The sequence below is a fragment of the Rosa chinensis genome, chromosome 7 (assembly GCF_002994745.2).
Source record: "Rosa chinensis cultivar Old Blush chromosome 7, RchiOBHm-V2, whole genome shotgun sequence".
Lineage (NCBI taxonomy): Eukaryota > Viridiplantae > Streptophyta > Magnoliopsida > Rosales > Rosaceae > Rosa > Rosa chinensis.
Genome location: NC_037094.1, coordinates 53718130 through 53736504, shown reverse-complemented (window position 1 = coordinate 53736504; position 18375 = coordinate 53718130). Strand labels below are relative to the sequence as shown.

Here is an 18375-nt window from a genome sequence, read left to right as displayed (position 1 = left end):
GAGCAGACATATAAGAGTCCTATCCTCTACGTATTATCTGATCTATTTGGTTTCTCAGTTGGTTTTTCATTTTTTTTGTATAAAAATATATGATTAGCAGGCACAGGTGTGTCTTTATACCTTCAGTTGGCACCAGGAACCAAAAATCCCCTACTTACCTAATATAATTCCCTCCCAACTTGCCTAATTGCATAAACCGATCCATGAATTTCCAACCAGCAGAGCACATGGCAGTTCCTCAGGAAATGAAATGTCCCAACCTCTTACAATTTCAGGGAAACTACAGTTCGACCAATGAGTAGAGAGTGAAGAGGAACATCTACCTGTGAAATAATCCGACTGGTTCATGTGTATCTGGAATCTGGAAGAGACATTTGCTTGCTATCTCACCATTTCCACAGTCTAGACCTGCCCAAATTCACAATCCATAATTCTTTCCAAGTTAAACTTCAAAAAACTTAGCCAGAAAGCTCACCAATCACCAGGAAAGATAAAACTTCATCTTCATACAGGGCTTTGAACCAATATGATGATGAAGAATAATGATCATGCAAGAGTAGAAGTTATAGGACTGGCATGGATTCTCAACGTTTAGTTTTACCTTATAATGTATTTTCAATTAAAGTTAATGCAAACAATAAAATCAAGTTGAGCACAGTCAACAGCAAAGTTCAGATTTCAGAAGTTATAATTTCCTCACGTATCTCTCATAATTAAGATACACACAAACAGGTTATCCAGTAGTTGGTACAAGTCAAAAGACGGGCCATTTTTATTAAAATCATCTTCTACAAGGCTACAATCAGTTTGCATCTTCACGTAGCCACAAGCTACGCTAAGACACTTGACAGGGCACTTGAAGAGTCTGGTACAACTTACAATATCAAACAGCTACACTATACCAACTGAGAACTCTACAGTCTGTCAACCAGCCGCTGCCCCTTGGTATTATAATTGTACATACCATGAAAGAAAAGTAACAGGAAAACTTTAAAGCAGACCAATGCAGGAATAATATATAAGTGAGTTCAAGCTTCCCATACTCAGCTGGAAACTCAAGCAGTGCTGTCAAGAAATGGATAATCAGTGTAACCAAGAACCGGATCAGATATGTAGAATGTATCTCTGTTGTACTTATTTAGAGGAGCATTAAGCTCAAATCTCTTTGGCAAATCTGGATTAGCCAAGAACCAACGACCAAAAGCGATAAGATCTGCACGGCCCTCAGCCACAGCATTGTTCCCATCTTTCCTGTCAAAACCACCAGCAGCAATGAAGGTACCATTGAAAGCCTTTCTCATGGGTACGAGACTCTGGGGACATTCACTTTTTTCTCCAAGTGTCTTCATTCTTGGCTCAACCATGTGGCAGTACAGGATTCGATATTTGTTCAAGGAATTGACTAGATAAAGGCCCAATTCTTTTGGATTAGAATCTCCGGATTCCATATAGTCAGCAAATGGAGATAATCTAATTCCAACTTTATCTGCTCCTATCTCATTGACAACAGCTTCAACAATGTCTAGTGCAAATCGGCAACGCTTTTCTAGAGATCCACCATATTGGTCTGTTCGATCATTTACTTGATCTTTTAAAAACTGATCGATAAGGTAGCCATGGGCGCCATGAATTTCAACCCCATCAAAGCCTATAAAATAGACAAACAATAATATAAGTGTGACGAAGACTTTTGAAATTTGTCATTCCCCAAAACCAAAACGAAGAGAAGATGATAACTTATTGATCATATAACGAAGTGAAAGTAAGAAATTGTTATTCCTAGAACACTTATACATTTTATTTTCGTACTACAGCTTTTTTATCTTCTAACAAGACATATAAGGAAGACTTTGATATAATACGTTTCTGTAAAAGGACATGGAAAATTTAAAATTTAACTTAAAAAAGATTACCAGCTTCCATAGCATTCCTTGCAGCAAGTCTAAAATCATTGACAATTTGAGGAATTTCATCTGTCCTTAATCGTCTTGGAGGTGTGAATTGCGCAACATCAATGCCATTAGATCGTACTTGGGGGGTTAGGGGCTTGTCAGTAGAAGAGATGGGAACCTGCCCATTTGGCTGAAAGCCTACAAGTAAAGAGGGATACAATCACCATGAGCACACAACAGATTTTATTGAAGTATATCAAATTGATTGATCTATAACAACCCCATAGCAGAAGCAACATTGGTGAAATAAAAGTTTATAATAGGATAGCTTTAGATCATTCAGTAAAATCAGATACTATGCATGCAGGTTCTCTGGACCCAATCAAACATATCCATCTTTCACATTCTCCGGGCTGAGTTGGCATAAATGGTTCCATAATACCAATCTGAGATCTTAAGAAACCATAATATACCGCAAACAGAGAAACAAGATATCATCAGCCACAGTCATTCACTTGTTATGAGGCCTAGTAGATGCTACACTAGTTCTAAATTCTAAGTTATTTTAATTTATCAAACTTCATCCACCTTGAAACTTTCTGTTTTCCCGATAACGTAAGGAAGCCAAACCCCTATCGCACACACACACAAAAAAAACCCAAGGAAGAACAATTAGCTTTCAAATGCTTCACTAGTCTAATTAGTCATTTATGCTCACAAGGGTTTCTACGATAAAGTCAAGTCATAAAGGTATAAGTCAGGAACGCACCAGTATTTGAAACCCTCCCCACATGCACAATCTGACAGAAGAAGATACCCCCTTTAGCATGTACAGCATTGACAATGGGTTTCCATGCTTCAACTTGCTCCTTTGTCCATATACCAGGAGTATCTGGATACCTTCACATATGAAAGAAACAAAAAGCGATCAAAATTTTCAATGGGAAGTTGCAAATTCTACTGCATCTTGTGATTAAAGATTTTACAGAAAGAAACTTGATAGCTATTCTTAAAGTTACCCTTGTGCTGTGTCAGAAACTCCAGTGGCTTCAGTTATGAGAAGACCTCCTTTAGATGTTCTCTGAGAGTAATATAAGATCGCATGTGGCTGGGGAACATTTCCATATGATCGCTGTCTAGTCAATGGCGCTAAAACAACTCTGGAATAAATAAACAAATTAAACATTTATTAATACAACCATCAATATTGTCGTACTGGACACTGGCAGTATCTATGAAATTACATCTATATGACCAGTGACAAGTTTGAAAGAAATAACATAACTAGCTCTTGAAACTATTATCATATTATCTAAGCCAAACAAAATATGAAACATTACCAAACATAAACCGGATTGGATTATGAAATGCTCAAGGAGGAAGGGCAATACTATTCCTAATAAATTGAATAGAAATTTAACGATGAATTCAAAGCGACAGTTCAGTTGTAATGAACCCTTCTGGCTTCACTCCCCACAAATGTACCATCCCCGTCTGGCGGAAACATCAACTGATTATTAATGTGTCAGTCGTAGTAATCATCTATGCAGATAAATTGTATCAAGATGTGAAGATTATTGATTCTAATTTCTGTCCTTTCAGTACTGCTGACCTCATATAATATTTGCAATGTTCTAGTTACAAAGATATAACAAGAATTTGGCCTTTTGAAATCGATCTCCAATGTTTGAAAGTATGGCCTCGATTGTTCATCCAAACTTAAAGATCAAATAAATGCATGGTGGCAGAAGATGCAAAACTACTAGTGAATCATACGTTTGAAGTGATGTAAGCTAAGCTACAAGTAAAGAGCATAGCTAAACTAATTTGAAAAAACACAAAAGCAGTCAACTTTTTTCATGGACATGTATGTACATTTGCAAGCATAATTAGCTATAATGGGCCACGCTCATTGTACCGCCAAAGGTACTAATTCCAACTAAAGGAATGACATGCAGACACACCGCCAGACAGGCTATGGCCTCGGCGTCGGACCACCTCCAGATCGCCGCCGACGCGCCGCCACGCGCCACGCCAAGATGGCATCAGAAGCTTCTGAAACTGGGAACTGAAGCATGTCAGTCCCACATCGAAAACAAAGAGAAGATCAACCTCTTCCTCACCTATAAAAGGTTCTCTCCTCTCTCCTCATTAAGGACGCATTCAATACTTACCTACTGTTACTTTGTCAACACAAATACATTGACTAACTTAGGCATCGGAGAGCAGAAGACCGCCCGGCGCGGTCTCCCTCTGACGCCCATTGTATTTCATTTGACAGGTGACGGTAGCTTCGAGAACAACACAAGTATCGATCCGCCCACCGGATCAACGTTAGCTAGGGTCCAGCTACCGCTGGACTTTTAGGCATCAACATTTCATTTTCCTTGTTCACCAATTGGGACTTTCCGCAAACAACGGGTCATCTAAGTTTAGAAGTGATGTGAATATGCGAATTCTACATAACAATAGGTCAATAGTACAAAACCAGCCAATGAAGGTTCCAGATTATCATCTCCATTGTTCATTCAGACTAAAAGAGCAAACAACCCTTGGTTGAAGAAGATGCTACACTACCAGACTACCAGTGAAAAATTCCATTTACAATACACAAAAAGAAGTAAACTTTTTCATCTTCCTGGTTCTCTCAATTGGGACTTTCCTCAAACACCTGGTCTTCTAACTTTACACAACCAAACCCAGATCATATCATGGCAAATCATAAACCCAACACACAAATTCATCCAAACCAACATCCTTTGGGTCTGAGCAACATCATTATTATATAATGTAGAGTAAGATTAAGCAGGTATCTCAATAGATCAACCAATCACAACGCAAGACTTTTTCATGCTCAAACAGTAAACTTTCTCATTCCTTGTTCAATTGGGAGTTCCCAAAAACACATCTTCTGAGTTTACAAACCAAAACCTCGATCACAATATGGTCAACTAATGCACAAACAAAATGATCCAATTCCAAATTTGGAAGATGAGAAAACCAAAACCTGGTCTTGGGCTCTTAGCAATAATATCAACCAATGTAACATGCAATGCAGAGAGAAAGATTAAAGCACGTTTACCTGTGAGAAAGATCAAACTTTCCCATTTTGTAAAGAGTAAGAAGAGGAAGTGTGGGAGCTTGGTTAGCCATCTATCTGATCTTGCAGTCTGGGTAACTTCAAGTTCTTGGAGTTTTAGTTGTTCTGGTCTGAAAATGAAAGGAAGACACAATTGGGTCTTTATACGTTTGAGTGTGTGCTAGAAGACAACGTCGGCTGTTTGGAATTGGAACCAATAATGTCATTGCTTTAGTCTTACGAGGCCATCGTGGGCCTGTGACTTGTGGATGCCATGCTCTGTGACGTGTGTAGTTACGTGGGTTGGGGTTTTGGGAGATTTAAGAACCGGGAAGTATTTAGGGATGGCAAAAATCCCCATCGGGTAGGGTACCTATTGGGTATTCGACCCTAACGAGGAGAAATTTAGGGGAAATCGGGTAACGGGGATGGGGATCCCCAGTATTCGAATTTTGAAATCGGGTACGGAGCGGGGATGATATTTTGATCCCCATCCCCATACCCACCCAATAAGAATTATCTGAAATATATATATATATATATATATAATAATATTTATTTATTTTTTGATATTATTTATAAATAAATATTTATGTAAACTTCATCTTTTTGTCAATATTTAAATTCTGTTAATAAATATGTTAAAAAAAAATATGATTATTTTAATAAAAGATCTTTTTCAACATGTCAATTTTCCTTGATTGAAATAAGAAATTTATTTTATTTTGATGTTTGATTTTAACTACATATTTTACAATCCACAATTATTTGTATAAATTTTTATATAATAAATTAGTAATATTATTAACGGGGATTGGGGTGGGTATAGGGACCTAATCCCCAATGGGGATGGGGACGGGGAATCCCCAGTATCTTATTACGGGGATTGGGGCGGGTAAGGGGATGGAGAATGAAGTCGGGTATGGGGATGGTAACTTAATCCCCTTACCCTACCCTCCCCATTGCCATCCCTAGAAGTATTTACCGAGAGCTGCCAGTGTTGACTTGACCGGTGGCCGTAAGATTTTGTCTTTCTTTGAAAACGAGTTATCAATGAGAACGTCTTCCATGCTCCGAGCAAGTAATGCTCGGGCTTTTTGGGTCCACGCACATGAGTTTCACGTGCCTACTTATTTCAATCACATGCCCCTGTTCCCGGTCATTTGTTTCTCAATTGAGTTTTACCCAGTTATAGGGTAAATCGATTTTGGGTGAATTGGGTTTTACCCAGAGCAGACCCAAGTGAAATGATGAGCCAATCTCTACACCTGTGATTACCTGTGATGATAAGAGGGAGATCTTGGATCAAGTTCTGTAGCCTGTGTTCGTCACCGTGCTCGTCACCCATCACCACAACCCATTCTCTCTAGCTACATTCTTGAAAACTTTTTCTCACCTTCAGCTCTTTAGTTTCTAGGACGCCATCTTCTCCGGGCAATCCTTGTGTGGGAGACTTGGAATGGCAGGTTGATGGGGTTGAGATCCGGCATGAGGGGATTAAGGGCTGATCGATAAGGGCAAGGTTAGGTGACCGTAGAGATCGACGCAGTCGATGGAAGGTGGCGGTTGGGTTGAGGATGGTGGGATGACGGCGGGAGAATTCCGGGCAAGCTGCTGGCAGTGCGTTCCTTGCAGACCTCAATCCTTTTAATCAAAGAAGAAGAAGGGAAGAAAAAACAAAAAAAAAACAAAAACACGGGTGCAGGGGCTGGGCGTTAGCTTTGTGCTTATCCTAATTTTTTTTTTTTTTTTTTTATTTCGATGACTTTTTTTTTTTTTTGTTACACCTTATTCTCTTCTTCTTTTTTAAATATATAATAAAGTAATAAACTGAATTTGTTTTGATTTATTAGTTATTGTTTTCGTTTCGACCATATTAGTGACATAGAAATAAAATAGAAAGAAAGATTAAAAAAATTAAATTTTCTAATAAGACATTGACTTGATTAAATTTTATTTATAAATTTAACATTTAAGTGTTTAGAAAAACTAACTGTGAATATCAAGTCCCTTGAGTTTTTAGACATGAGTAATAGAGGTATATCATATGAGAAATGGTCTTGAAATGCTCTTATGTCCCGTTTGGATGGCAGAAGATCATGGTATGGAATGAGAATTAATATCATTTTCCATTCAGATGTGTCATTTGGTTGTAATTAGAGATTGAAAAGAAAATAAAACATGAGATCTGACTGGAAATTGACTCTCTCATAATGTCTGAATAGAATTACCTAATCAGGGAGTGGTATTCTATTTCCATTTCCCATTGTCAAAGACAAAATTACATTAATTATCCCTATAAAAAATTTATATTCTCCCACCAATATTCCTTATAAGTTGATCTGTACTTTAATTAGTAAAAGGGCGTTGTTAAAAATTATAATTTTATATTTCATTCTTATGACTTACCAAACACTACAATAGAAATGGAAAATTAAATCCGGAAAATATTCCAGATACTCACATGGAAATACCAAAACATATTCTATTCCATATCTGTCTAGAAAATAAAGTAAATCTTTTTCCTATTTTGACATTCCTACTAATTAACCAAACGGGGCCAAATAGTATTAATTACAGATTGGCAAATTATATTTTAGGGTCAATAATAATGAAGACATTATGGTTAACAGAGTGGATCGCTGTTGAATCAAAGTCAAAAACGGATAATATTATGAAAATGAGTATAAAATATCTCAATCAATGCATCAAAATGGTCGGTTTTCCCAAAGTCTTATGTCTTGATGAGGCTGCTCTTATAGGAATGTAATAAACAAATATAGTGTTACTAAGGTGTCACCGTTTGACGATATGGATCGATTTATCAATTTCCAATTTTGATTTTTAAGATCACACAAAATCCCTATATACCTACTAATGTGGTCCAACTTGTTTATTAGTTGTATAAGAAAATACACCATCCATAAGCAACAAGGTGGCGGAAATAGATTTTATCGAAATCGACCGTTGGATGTTATCAAGACAAGAAAAAATGGTTATGGTCAAAATTTCAACTATTTCCTTCACCGTTTGGGTCTCGATCTAGTATGTCAACCATAAACCCTAAATACCACATAAAACTAATATGCTCATAACCGCTCATTTACAACTTCTTTTTTCGGTCTGTCAGCTCTCACTCTCTCGTGGATATGATCTATATCAACTAATGTAAACATTTTGGGAAGTTTATTTACTCGTGGTTAAGCTCCCCTTAGGGAGTTATAAGTGTATAAGTGGTTGACCGCTTTATTTGACATCTAAATGATGACAGATTTGATTAATTTTTTTACACAATACCTATTAATACTCTATAAATAGATGGGTAATGTCAAATTTATCGATTTTCAGTTTCGATTGTTTAGATCGCACGAAATCATTATATGCCTAATAATGCGGTTTAACTTGTTTATTAGTTGTATTGAAAAATATACCTTCCATGAGGAACAATATGGAGGAAATAGACTTTATCAAAATCGGCCGTTAGATGTCATCATGATAAGAAGATATAATTATGGTCAAAATTTCAGCTATTTTTGAAGTTGTTTGGGGCTCGATCTACTAGGTCAACCCTAAACCCTAAATACCACGTAGAACTAATATGTTCATAACCACTCACTCGCAACTTCTTTTTTCGATCTTTCAGCTCTCACAATCTTGTAGCTATGACCTATATCAACTAATGTAAAAATTTCAGAAAGTTTATCTACTCGTGGTTAAGCTCCTCTTAGGGAGTTATAAGTGTATAAGTGATTGACCGCTTTATTTGATATCGAAATGATGGCGGATCGGATTAATTTTTTTACACAATACCTATTAATACACTATAAATAGATGGGTAATGTCAAATTTATCGATTTTCAGTTTCGATTATTTAGATTGCACGAAATCCTTATATGCCTACTAATGCGGTATAACTTGTTTAATTAATAGTTGTATTGAAAAATATACCTTCCATGAGGAACAACATGGAGGAAATAGAGTTTATCAAAATCAGCCGTTGGATGTCATCATGATAAGAAGATATAATTATGGTAAAAATTTCAGCTATTTTTGAAGTTGTTTGGGCCTCGATCTACTAGGTCAACCCTAAACCCTAAATACCACATAGAACTAATATGCTCATAACCGCTCACTCGGAAATTCTTTTTTCGATCTGTTAGTTCTCACACTCTCATGGCTATGACCTATATCAAGTAATGTAAACATTTTTGAAAATTTATCTACTCGTGGTTAAGCTCCCCTTAGGGATCAGTTATAAGTGTATAAGTGGTTAACCGCTTTATTTGACCTCTAAATGATGGCGGATCAGCTTAATTTTTTTACACAATACCTACTAATACGCTATAAATAGATGGGTAATGTCAAATTTATCGATTTTCAGTTTCGATTGTTTAGATCACACAAAGTCCTTATATGCCTACTAATGCGGTTTAACTTGTTTATTAGTTGTATTGAAAAATATACCTTCCATGAGGAATAATATGGAGGAAATAGACTTTATCAAAATCGGCCGTTAGATGTCATCATGATAAGAAGATATAATTATGGTCAAAATTTCAGCTATTTTTGAAGTTGTTTGGGACTCGATCTACTAGGTCAACCCTAAACCCTAAATACCACATAGAACTAATATGTTCATAACCGCTCACTCGCAACTTTTTTTTTTGATCTGTCAGCTCTCACACTCTCATGACTATGACCTATATCAACTAATGTAAAAATTTTATAAAGTTTATCTAATCGTGGTTAAGCTCCCCTTAGGGAGTTATAAGTGTATTAAGTGGTTGACTGCTTTATTTGACATCTAAATGATGGCGGATCGGGTTAATTTTTTTGCACAGTACCTATTAATACGCTATAAATAGATGGGTAATGTCAAATTTATTGATTTCCAATTTCGATTGTTTAGATCGCACGAAATCATTATATGCATACTAATGTAGTTTAACTTGTTTATTAGTTGTATTGAAAAATATACCTTCCATGAGGAACAATGTGGAGAAAATAGACTATATCAAAATCGACCGTTGGATGTCATCATGAAAAGAAAATATAATTATGGTCAAAATTTCAGTTGTTTTCGAAGTTGTTTGGGTCTCGACCTACTAGGTCAACTCTAAACCTTAAATACCACATAAAACTAATATGCTCATAACCGCTCACTCGCAACTTCTTTTTTTGATCTGTCAGCTCTCACACTCTCGTAGCTATAACCTACATCAACTAATGTAAAAATTTCAGAAAGTTTATCTACTCGTGGTTAAGCTCCCCTTAGGGAGTTATAAGTGTATAAGTGGCCGCTTTATTTGACATCTAAATAATAGCGGATCGGGTTCATTTTTTTACAAAATACCTATTAATACACTATAAATAGATGGGTAATGTCAAATTTATCGATTTTCAATTTTGATTATTTAGATCGAACAAAATCCTTATATGCCTACTAATGCGGTTTAACTTTATTTATTAGTTGTATTGAAAAATATACCTTTCATGAGGAACAATGTGGAGGAAATAGACTTATCAAAATTGGCCATTGGATGTCATCATGATAAGAAGATATAATTATGGTCAAAATTTCAGCTATTTTCGAAGTTTTTTGAGTCTCGATCTACTAGGTCAATCCTAAACCCTAAATACCATATAAAACTAATATGCTCATAACCGCTCAATTACAACTTCTTTTTTCGATCTGTCAACTCTCACACTCTCGTGGCTATGAGCTGTATCAACTAGTGTAAAATATTATAAAAGTTTATCTCCTCGTGGTTTAGCTCCCCTTAGGGAAGTGTAAGTGTATAACAGGTTGACCGCTTTATTTGACGTCGAAATGATGGCGGATAGGGTTAATTTTTTTTACACATACCTATTAATACGTTATAAATAGATGGGTAATGTCAAATTTATTAATTTCCAATTTTAATTATTTGAACTGCACAAAATCGTTATGTGTACTAATGTCGTCTAACTTGTGTATTAGTTGTATCTAAAAGTATACCTTCCATGAGAAACGATGTGGAGGAAATAGACTTTATCAAAATTGACCGTTGGATGTTGTCTTGATAAGAAGAAAAGGTTATGGTCAAAATTTCAGCTATTTTCATTGTCGTTTGGGTCTCAATCTACTAAATGAAATGACACATTTACTTACTTGGAATGGAAAATAATCATGAATCGGAGACAAGTGGAATGGGAGAAGAAAGGAATCGGTATTGATTCCGGAGGAATGATTCCTAAACCCATCTCCTCCCTTCGTAATCGAATTCCTGAGTATTCAGGAATCGATTCCTGATAAATAGGTGGGACCTACACCAATTCTGATTCCTTCATGTGTTAGTAAACACAGGAATTCTTTTACCTGGAATCATTCCGATTCCTTTATGTGTTAGTAAACACAGGAGTGTTTTTACTCAGTAATCATTCCATTACATTCCATTCCATTCCAAGTAAGTAAACGTGCCCTAAATGAAATGTAAAATATATATGCCAAATTTATCCGCTTTTTTTATTCAATTTTGTTTAAGTAACGCAGTTGTTTTTAAATTTAAAAGATAAAATAATTTGTAAAAAAAAAAAACACTGAAATTGAGGAAATCGAGCTTTTTGTATGGAATGCAATTTTTTTTTTTTTAATAGTTCATTTTTTAAAATTTATTTTAGCAATATAGGGGAAAGGTTAAAAAAAAAAAGACTATACAAAGAAAAAGTTAAAATAAGAAAGACCAAAACGAGGTTGAGCTAGATCGAACCCAGACAGCCAAATTGATATCCTCATGCCAACCTAATCCACTGAGCTAACAATTGTTAATGTTGACCTATCCTTCGACTTTATATAAGAACTATTGTAAAGAGATCATATAATCTGAGGACTGTATACCCAACAATGAATTAAAAAGCGCGCCCCTGAGGCTCAAAAGGCGAAATTCTGGCCTGAAATTGAGTGTGTTTTAGTGGTTAGGCGACGACGCTGGTGAGGCGTCCTCCAAGGCGTTAAAGGCGTGAAAGGCGTCCTCCAAGGCGCTGAAGGCGTACGCGCAGAAAAGAATGGTAAATGACGTCGTTTTGAAACAGATTGGGTTTAAAGCGTTTCTAGGTCGCGACCCCAGAGTAATTGAGTTTTGGAGAGCCGATTTCAGCCCTCTCTGTTCCAAAAGCTTGCAATTCGATCCCTAACCCAGAGTCAATTGGAGGTCGATTCGCAGCAGGCTATTTGAACGTTTTGGAGTTGGATACTTGGATTCGCAACAGGCCATTTGAAGGTATGACTCCCTATTTCCCGTCTATATTTATCTGGGTTTGAGTTGTTCCTATCTAGAAAATCATATATGTATCTGGGTCTGAGTAAATGTCTTACTTTTGGTTGCAATAGTTTGTGGGTTACTGTCAATTTTGCAGATTTTGATCTTTTAGATATCTTGTTTGTGGGTTATTGTTAATTTTGCAGACCTGGTATGCAAATCAAAACTGCAATCTTGGTATCGTTGATTACCAGAAACCTACTTATATTTCTGAATTGTGGGTTCCTACAATGGAGTGGTTTGGTTATATGATAGTGATTATGAAACATATATATTGAATCCGTCAATCTGAAAATTCAAGAGACTTCCCCAGGCCCTCATTGAAGGGGGCTATTAGCTTGCTCTGCTATCGGGTTTGGGTTCCATCCTGTAGGTGATGACTATATATAAAGTTGTGAGAATTTGGACATGTATACGTCGTAATATAATTGAAGTTAAGGTTTACAGCCAAAGGTTGGAGGCTTGGAGAATAATTAATGCAGTTCTCCAGCAGCCTTTTTGCGTGCTCTGTTCTCGGTCCTCTTTTGAAGTAGCAGCTGGAAGATATCGAGATGGCTGAACTGGGTTTACTATATTGAGGCCGAGTTATTATATTATTGTCTCTTGTGCTAATTGATATGATTGTCATTATAATATATGATTGGCTGAACTGGATTTGGAGTTCGATTGGCAGGCTTGAAGAGGTGCTTGCAGATTTGGAGTTCGACTTGCAGACAAGATTTGAAGGTACAAATCTTGACTGAATATGTTGCTCTGTATCATTGCTTTGTATATGTTGGTTGGTATTGTTCAAATTCCTTGCCCAGATTGTTATTTATGTAATTGATAGGATGTTATGTTTAATTGTTTAGTGCAGCAACAATGAGTTCTAGTACTACTACTAGTGGTTGCTCTTAATATGACGACAAAAATTTATGTCGCAAGGCTTACGCCTTATGCGCCTTATGCCTCAAGGCTGCAAGGCTCTCCCGAAAACGCCTCGGGTACGCCTTCAGCGTTTTAAAACATTGATACCCAAAATCCCACAAGCCCAGATATGTGGTTAATTTCTGCGACTTCCTCACTGGCGTTGTGCATCACAATGATGATCCTTTATGTTTAAAGAGGTACCAAGATCTTGCCTGCAACATATAAATTAGTTCTGAATTCAGAACTATCGCTCAATTACAACTGCGATTAAATATCTCTCTCTTAAACAAATACATGATGGCAGAATACGTTTGAAGTGATGTAAGCTAAGCTGCAAGCAAAGAGCATAGCTAAACTAATTTGTTCTGAATTAGTTCTGAATTCTGAGTAATTTTAACTTATCCAACTTCTTCCACATTGAAACTTTATGTTATCCTACTAAACTAAGGAAGAACAATTAGCTTTCAAATGCTTCACTAGTCTAATAAGTCAAATATGCTCACAAACGTTTCTATGATAAAGTCAAGTCAAAAAGGTATAAGTCAGGAACGCACCACTATTTGAAACCCTCCCCACATGCCAAATCTGACAAAAGAAGACACCCCCTTTAGCATGTACAGCATTGACAATGGGTTTCCATGCTTCAACTTGCTCCCTTGTCCATATACCAGGAGTATCTGAATACCTTCACGTATGAAAGAAACAAAAAGAGATCAGATATTTGAAATGGGGAAGTTGCAAATTCTACTGCATCTTGGGACTTAAAATTTTACAGAAAGAAAATTTATAGCAATTCATAAAGTTACCCTTGTGCTGTGTCAGAAACTCCAGTGGCTTCAGTTATGAGAAGACCCCCTTTGGATGCTCTCTGAGAGTAATATAAGATGGCAGGTGGCTGGGGAACATATCCATATGATCTCTGTCTAGTCAATGGCGCTAAAACAACTCTGGAATGGATAAACAAATTACAATACAACCATCAATACTATGGAATTACATCTTCCGGACAAGTTACAAAGAGCGATAACATATCTAGCCTTGAAAATATTATCATATCTTCTTAACCAAACAAAATATGAAACATTACCGAACATAAAACGGATTATGAAATGCTTGAGGCCGAAAGGATACTTACTTTTAATCAATTGCAACTAAAATAAGAAATTCAGTGATGAATTTATAGCAACATAGTTCAGTTGTAATGAACCCCATCTGGTGGAAACATTGATTGATTATTAATGTGTAGTCCTAGTCATCATATATGCAGATAATTTTTTTCAAAATTGAAAGCTCACTGGTTATAATTTCTGTCCTATTACTGCCTACCACACATACTATTCGCAATATTTTAGTTACAAAGATATAACAATCAACTTTCTGAATTCTCCAAAGTTTGAAAGTATGGCCTCCATTGTTCATTCAAACTGAAAGATTGAACAAATGCATGGCGGCAGAAGATGCTAAATTAGTAGTGAATAATAGGTTAAAAAAAAAAAAAAACAGAACCACTGTACGCTAAGCTACGAGCAATGAGCATAGCTAAACTAATTTGAGAAAACACAAAAGCAGTCAGCTATTTCATTTTTTGTTCACCAATTGGGACTTTTCGCAAACAACTGGTCATCTAAGTATAGATGTGATGTGAATATGCTAACCTACATAACAAGAGTACAAACCTAGCCGATGAAGGTTCCAGATTATCATCTCCATTGTTCACTCAAACTAAAAAAGCAAACAACCCATGGTTGAAGAAGATGCTACACTACCAGTGAAAACTCCTTTTACAATACACAAAAAGCAGTAAACTTTTCCATTTTCCTAATTCTCTCAATTGGGAGTCTCCTCAAACACCTGGTCTGCTAAGTTCACACAACCAAACCCAGATCATATTATGGCTAATCATGACCCAACACACAAATTCATCAAAACCGAAGATTCATTGGGTCTTAGCAACATCATCATTCTATAATGTAGAGTAAGATTATGCAAGTATATAACTAGATCAATCAATCACAACATGACTTTTTTCATACTGAAGCAGTAAACTTTCTCATTCCTTGTTCAATTGGGACTTGCCACAAAAACATCTTCTGGGTTTACAAACCAAAACCCAGATCTTATTATGGCCAACTAATGCACAAATTCCAAATATGGAAGATGAGAAAACCAAAACCTGTTCTTGGGCTCTGAGCAATATCAACCAATGTAACAATGCGGAGAGAAAGATTAAAGCAAGCTTACCTGTGAGAAAGATCAAACTTTCCCAACTTGTAAGGAGTAAGAAGAGGAAGTGTGGGAGTTTGGTTAGCCATAACTTGTTGGAGTTTTATTTGTTCTCGTCTGGAAACGAAGGGAAGACACAATGGGGTCTTTATACGTCTGAGAGTGAGCTAGAAGACAACGTCGGCTGCCTGGAAACAATAATGTTGTAAATGGGTTCATCATCACCGTCACTGGGATGGCTAATGCGTATTTAGAGCAATTGTTTTATGATGATTGAGAATTTGAGATGCTCTGTGACGTTTGAGGTTACGTTGGTTGTGGTTTTAGGGGATTAATGGACGATGGGAGGTTATATTATTTATGGCAGCTCACTGCTGTTGACTGGACGCCCTGAGATCGTGTCTTTCTTCCAAAAGAGTGCTCTTCCTTCCTTTTATATTGGAACTGGCCATTCTATTCCAAAGAAGAAAATCCAAAAGCAGACAGTGACGTCGTGCCCTCGTTTTTTTGTTTTTTGTTTTTTTGTATTCTTCTTTCTTCAGAAAAGAAATTAATTACAAAGAAGAGCTTATGCTAAAATCGATCTGAAGTTGATTGAGGTTGCAGGCAGAGGAAGCCCTACAAGGTATCATACCAAACTAAATCCTAGTGTCAATGAACTCATGACCTAAGCTAGCTAAATGTCACGGGCCGAACTTTGCAATGTGCAAAGCAGACCGTGCGGCACTTGCTAGCAAGCAAGTCAGCCAAGTGAGTACCTTGCAAGGAACAATATTGAAAACCACACGATATTAAAATAGTGCTAGCAACAAGCAAGAACACAATTATATAAACGTTGGGCAACCACGAAGAACAATGAATAATCGAAAGGAAAGATCAAAGGGCAATCTCACGAGACACAGATGATTGAATAATTCCTCTTTTATTGATGGTAAGACGGCAAGAGAGGCAAAAGTACATGTGCTTACCTATACTAGTTCCGTAGTCCAAACTATGCCGACTAGGAACCCCTCCCCAAAGAGCATATCAGCCTTACGTGAACCTGGCAGGAGGAAACATGAAAAAGGCCGAGGAGGCTAAATGATAGATAAAATAAATTACATAATTTGTAAATTACCAAAACACCCCTAGCACACAAGCAAACCAACCAAAGGCTTGACTAATGACCCTGGACAAGGTTGCTTGCGACATTACAAGTGCGGCCTCTAACATCCTCCCCCACTTAAGCTGTCGGCGCTCTCGACGATGGCTTTGGTCTTGAAGTCTTCTATCTTCTGCTGGAACTTCTTCTTCAGGGTTTCAGCATTCTCCCAACTGGTTTCTTCGTCCCCAAGACCCTTCCACTTGACCAGGAACTGTTGGCATGGGCGCCTTGACACTCTGATCACTCTCTCTGCTAGGATCTCCTCCACTTCTTTCGGCTTGGGTGGTCTGATGTCGACGTGCTCTCGAATAGGCTGGTTATGTGCTTGATCTTCATGGTCTGGCTGGTGTGGCTTGAGGTTGCTGACGTGGAAGACGGGGTGAACTCTCATCCAGGCGGGAATATCGACTTTGTAGGAACATTTCCCCACTTTAGAGATGATGGGGAGAGGTCCTTCATACTTCCTGAATAGTCACTTGTCTCTGGAGCGCAGGAACCTGAGTTGTTCTGGGAGCAGTTTGACAAGTACCATGTCCCCTGCTTTAAACTCTCTGGGCTTACGGCCTTGATCTGCCCACTTCTTCATTCTCCCCTCCGCTTTCTCTAGGTAGGCTTGAGCAATCTCAGCATTGGTCTTCCACTCTTTTGTGAAGTTGAAAGCACGCGGATTCGCCCCTTTGTAGACTTCTTGCACAGTATGAGCCAAGAGAGGCTGTTGGCCAGTGACAATTTCAAAAGAACTCTTGTTGGTGGATGAGCTCTTCTTCGAGTTGAAACAAAATTGTGCAACATCTAGTAATTGCGCCCAATTCTGTTGATTGGCATGAACGAAATGGCACAAGTATTCCTCCAACATCCCGTTGAACCTTTCTGTTTGTCCATCAGTCTGTGGGTGATAACTTGAAGATATGTTGAGCTTAGATCTGAGTAGCTTGAATAGCTCGGTCCAGAATGTCCCCGTGAACCTAGTGTCCCGATCGCTGACAATGTTCTGAGACACACCCCAATACTTCACCACATGCTTGAAGAAGAGGCTTGCTGTGTCTTCCGTCGAGCAACACTTTGGGGTTGGCACGAAGGTGGCATACTTCGAAAACCTGTCAACCACCACCAGGATGCCTGATAAGTCTCCCACCTTTGGGAGGTTAGTGATAAAGTCGAGGGAGACACTCTCCCACGAGCGAGTAGGAATAGACAGTGGTTCCAATAGCCCTGGAGTCTTTTGACACTCAATCTTGTCTTGCTGGCGTGTTAAGCAAGTCTTGGTGTATTCCGTGACATCATCTCGCATCTGGGGCCAATAGTAACCCTGCTTGAGGAGTGCGTGGGTTCTCTGCCATCCAGGGTGACCTGTCCACAGGGTGTCATGACACTCCCTCATGAGCATTCTTCGTAGTCCGTCAGCTCGCGGAACAAATACTCTTCCTCCTTTGGCCATCAATATGCCATCCTCCATCCAAAACCGATGGCTCTTCCTTTCCTTCACCATTTTTATGAGGGATTGCACCGTGGGATCTTTCTCCAAACTCTCCTTGATACGTTGCTTGATGTCTGTGGCAATGATACTGCTCGACAAAGTGGCCAACACCTTGAGGGTGGCAAGGTCGACCTTGCGACTTAGAGCATCAGCAACTTGGTTTGTGTGCCCAGCCTTGTGTTCGAACTGGAAGTTGAACTCTGCGAGAAAATCTTGCCATCGAGCTTGCTTTGGAGTTAATTTTGGCTGGGTTAAAAAGTGGCTGACGGCAGAATTGTCTATCTTCACAATGAACTTCGACCCCAACAAATAGTGTCGCCACGTCCTCAAGCAGTGAATTAAGGCTAGCAACT

At 37.9% G+C, this 18375-nt stretch overlaps 1 protein-coding gene across 5 annotated transcripts in view; it reads right to left on the bottom strand.

Annotated features, from left to right (window-relative positions):
- Nucleotides 1-748: 748 nt before the first annotated feature.
- The window catches only part of LOC112176301 (12-oxophytodienoate reductase 2), a 71971-nt gene continuing 54344 nt past the window's right edge, over nucleotides 749-18375 (bottom strand). For 2 of the 5 annotated variants that reach the window (XM_040512126.1, XM_024314144.2), the window contains exons 2-5: nucleotides 13985-14125; nucleotides 2662-2792; nucleotides 1914-2090; nucleotides 749-1648 (exon numbers count right to left, since the gene is read on the bottom strand). In XM_040512126.1, coding sequence (XP_040368060.1) covers nucleotides 1056-1648; nucleotides 1914-2090; nucleotides 2662-2792; nucleotides 13985-14125 — 1042 coding nt within the window. In that variant the 3' untranslated portion in view covers nucleotides 749-1055. Of the gene's footprint in view, nucleotides 1649-1913; nucleotides 2091-2661; nucleotides 2793-2911; nucleotides 3053-3348; nucleotides 3403-4974; nucleotides 5108-13984; nucleotides 14126-15419; nucleotides 15553-18375 lie in introns of those variants that run through there. The other 3 variants (XM_024314150.2, XM_024314147.2, XM_024314142.2) reach the window with 3 other exon arrangements.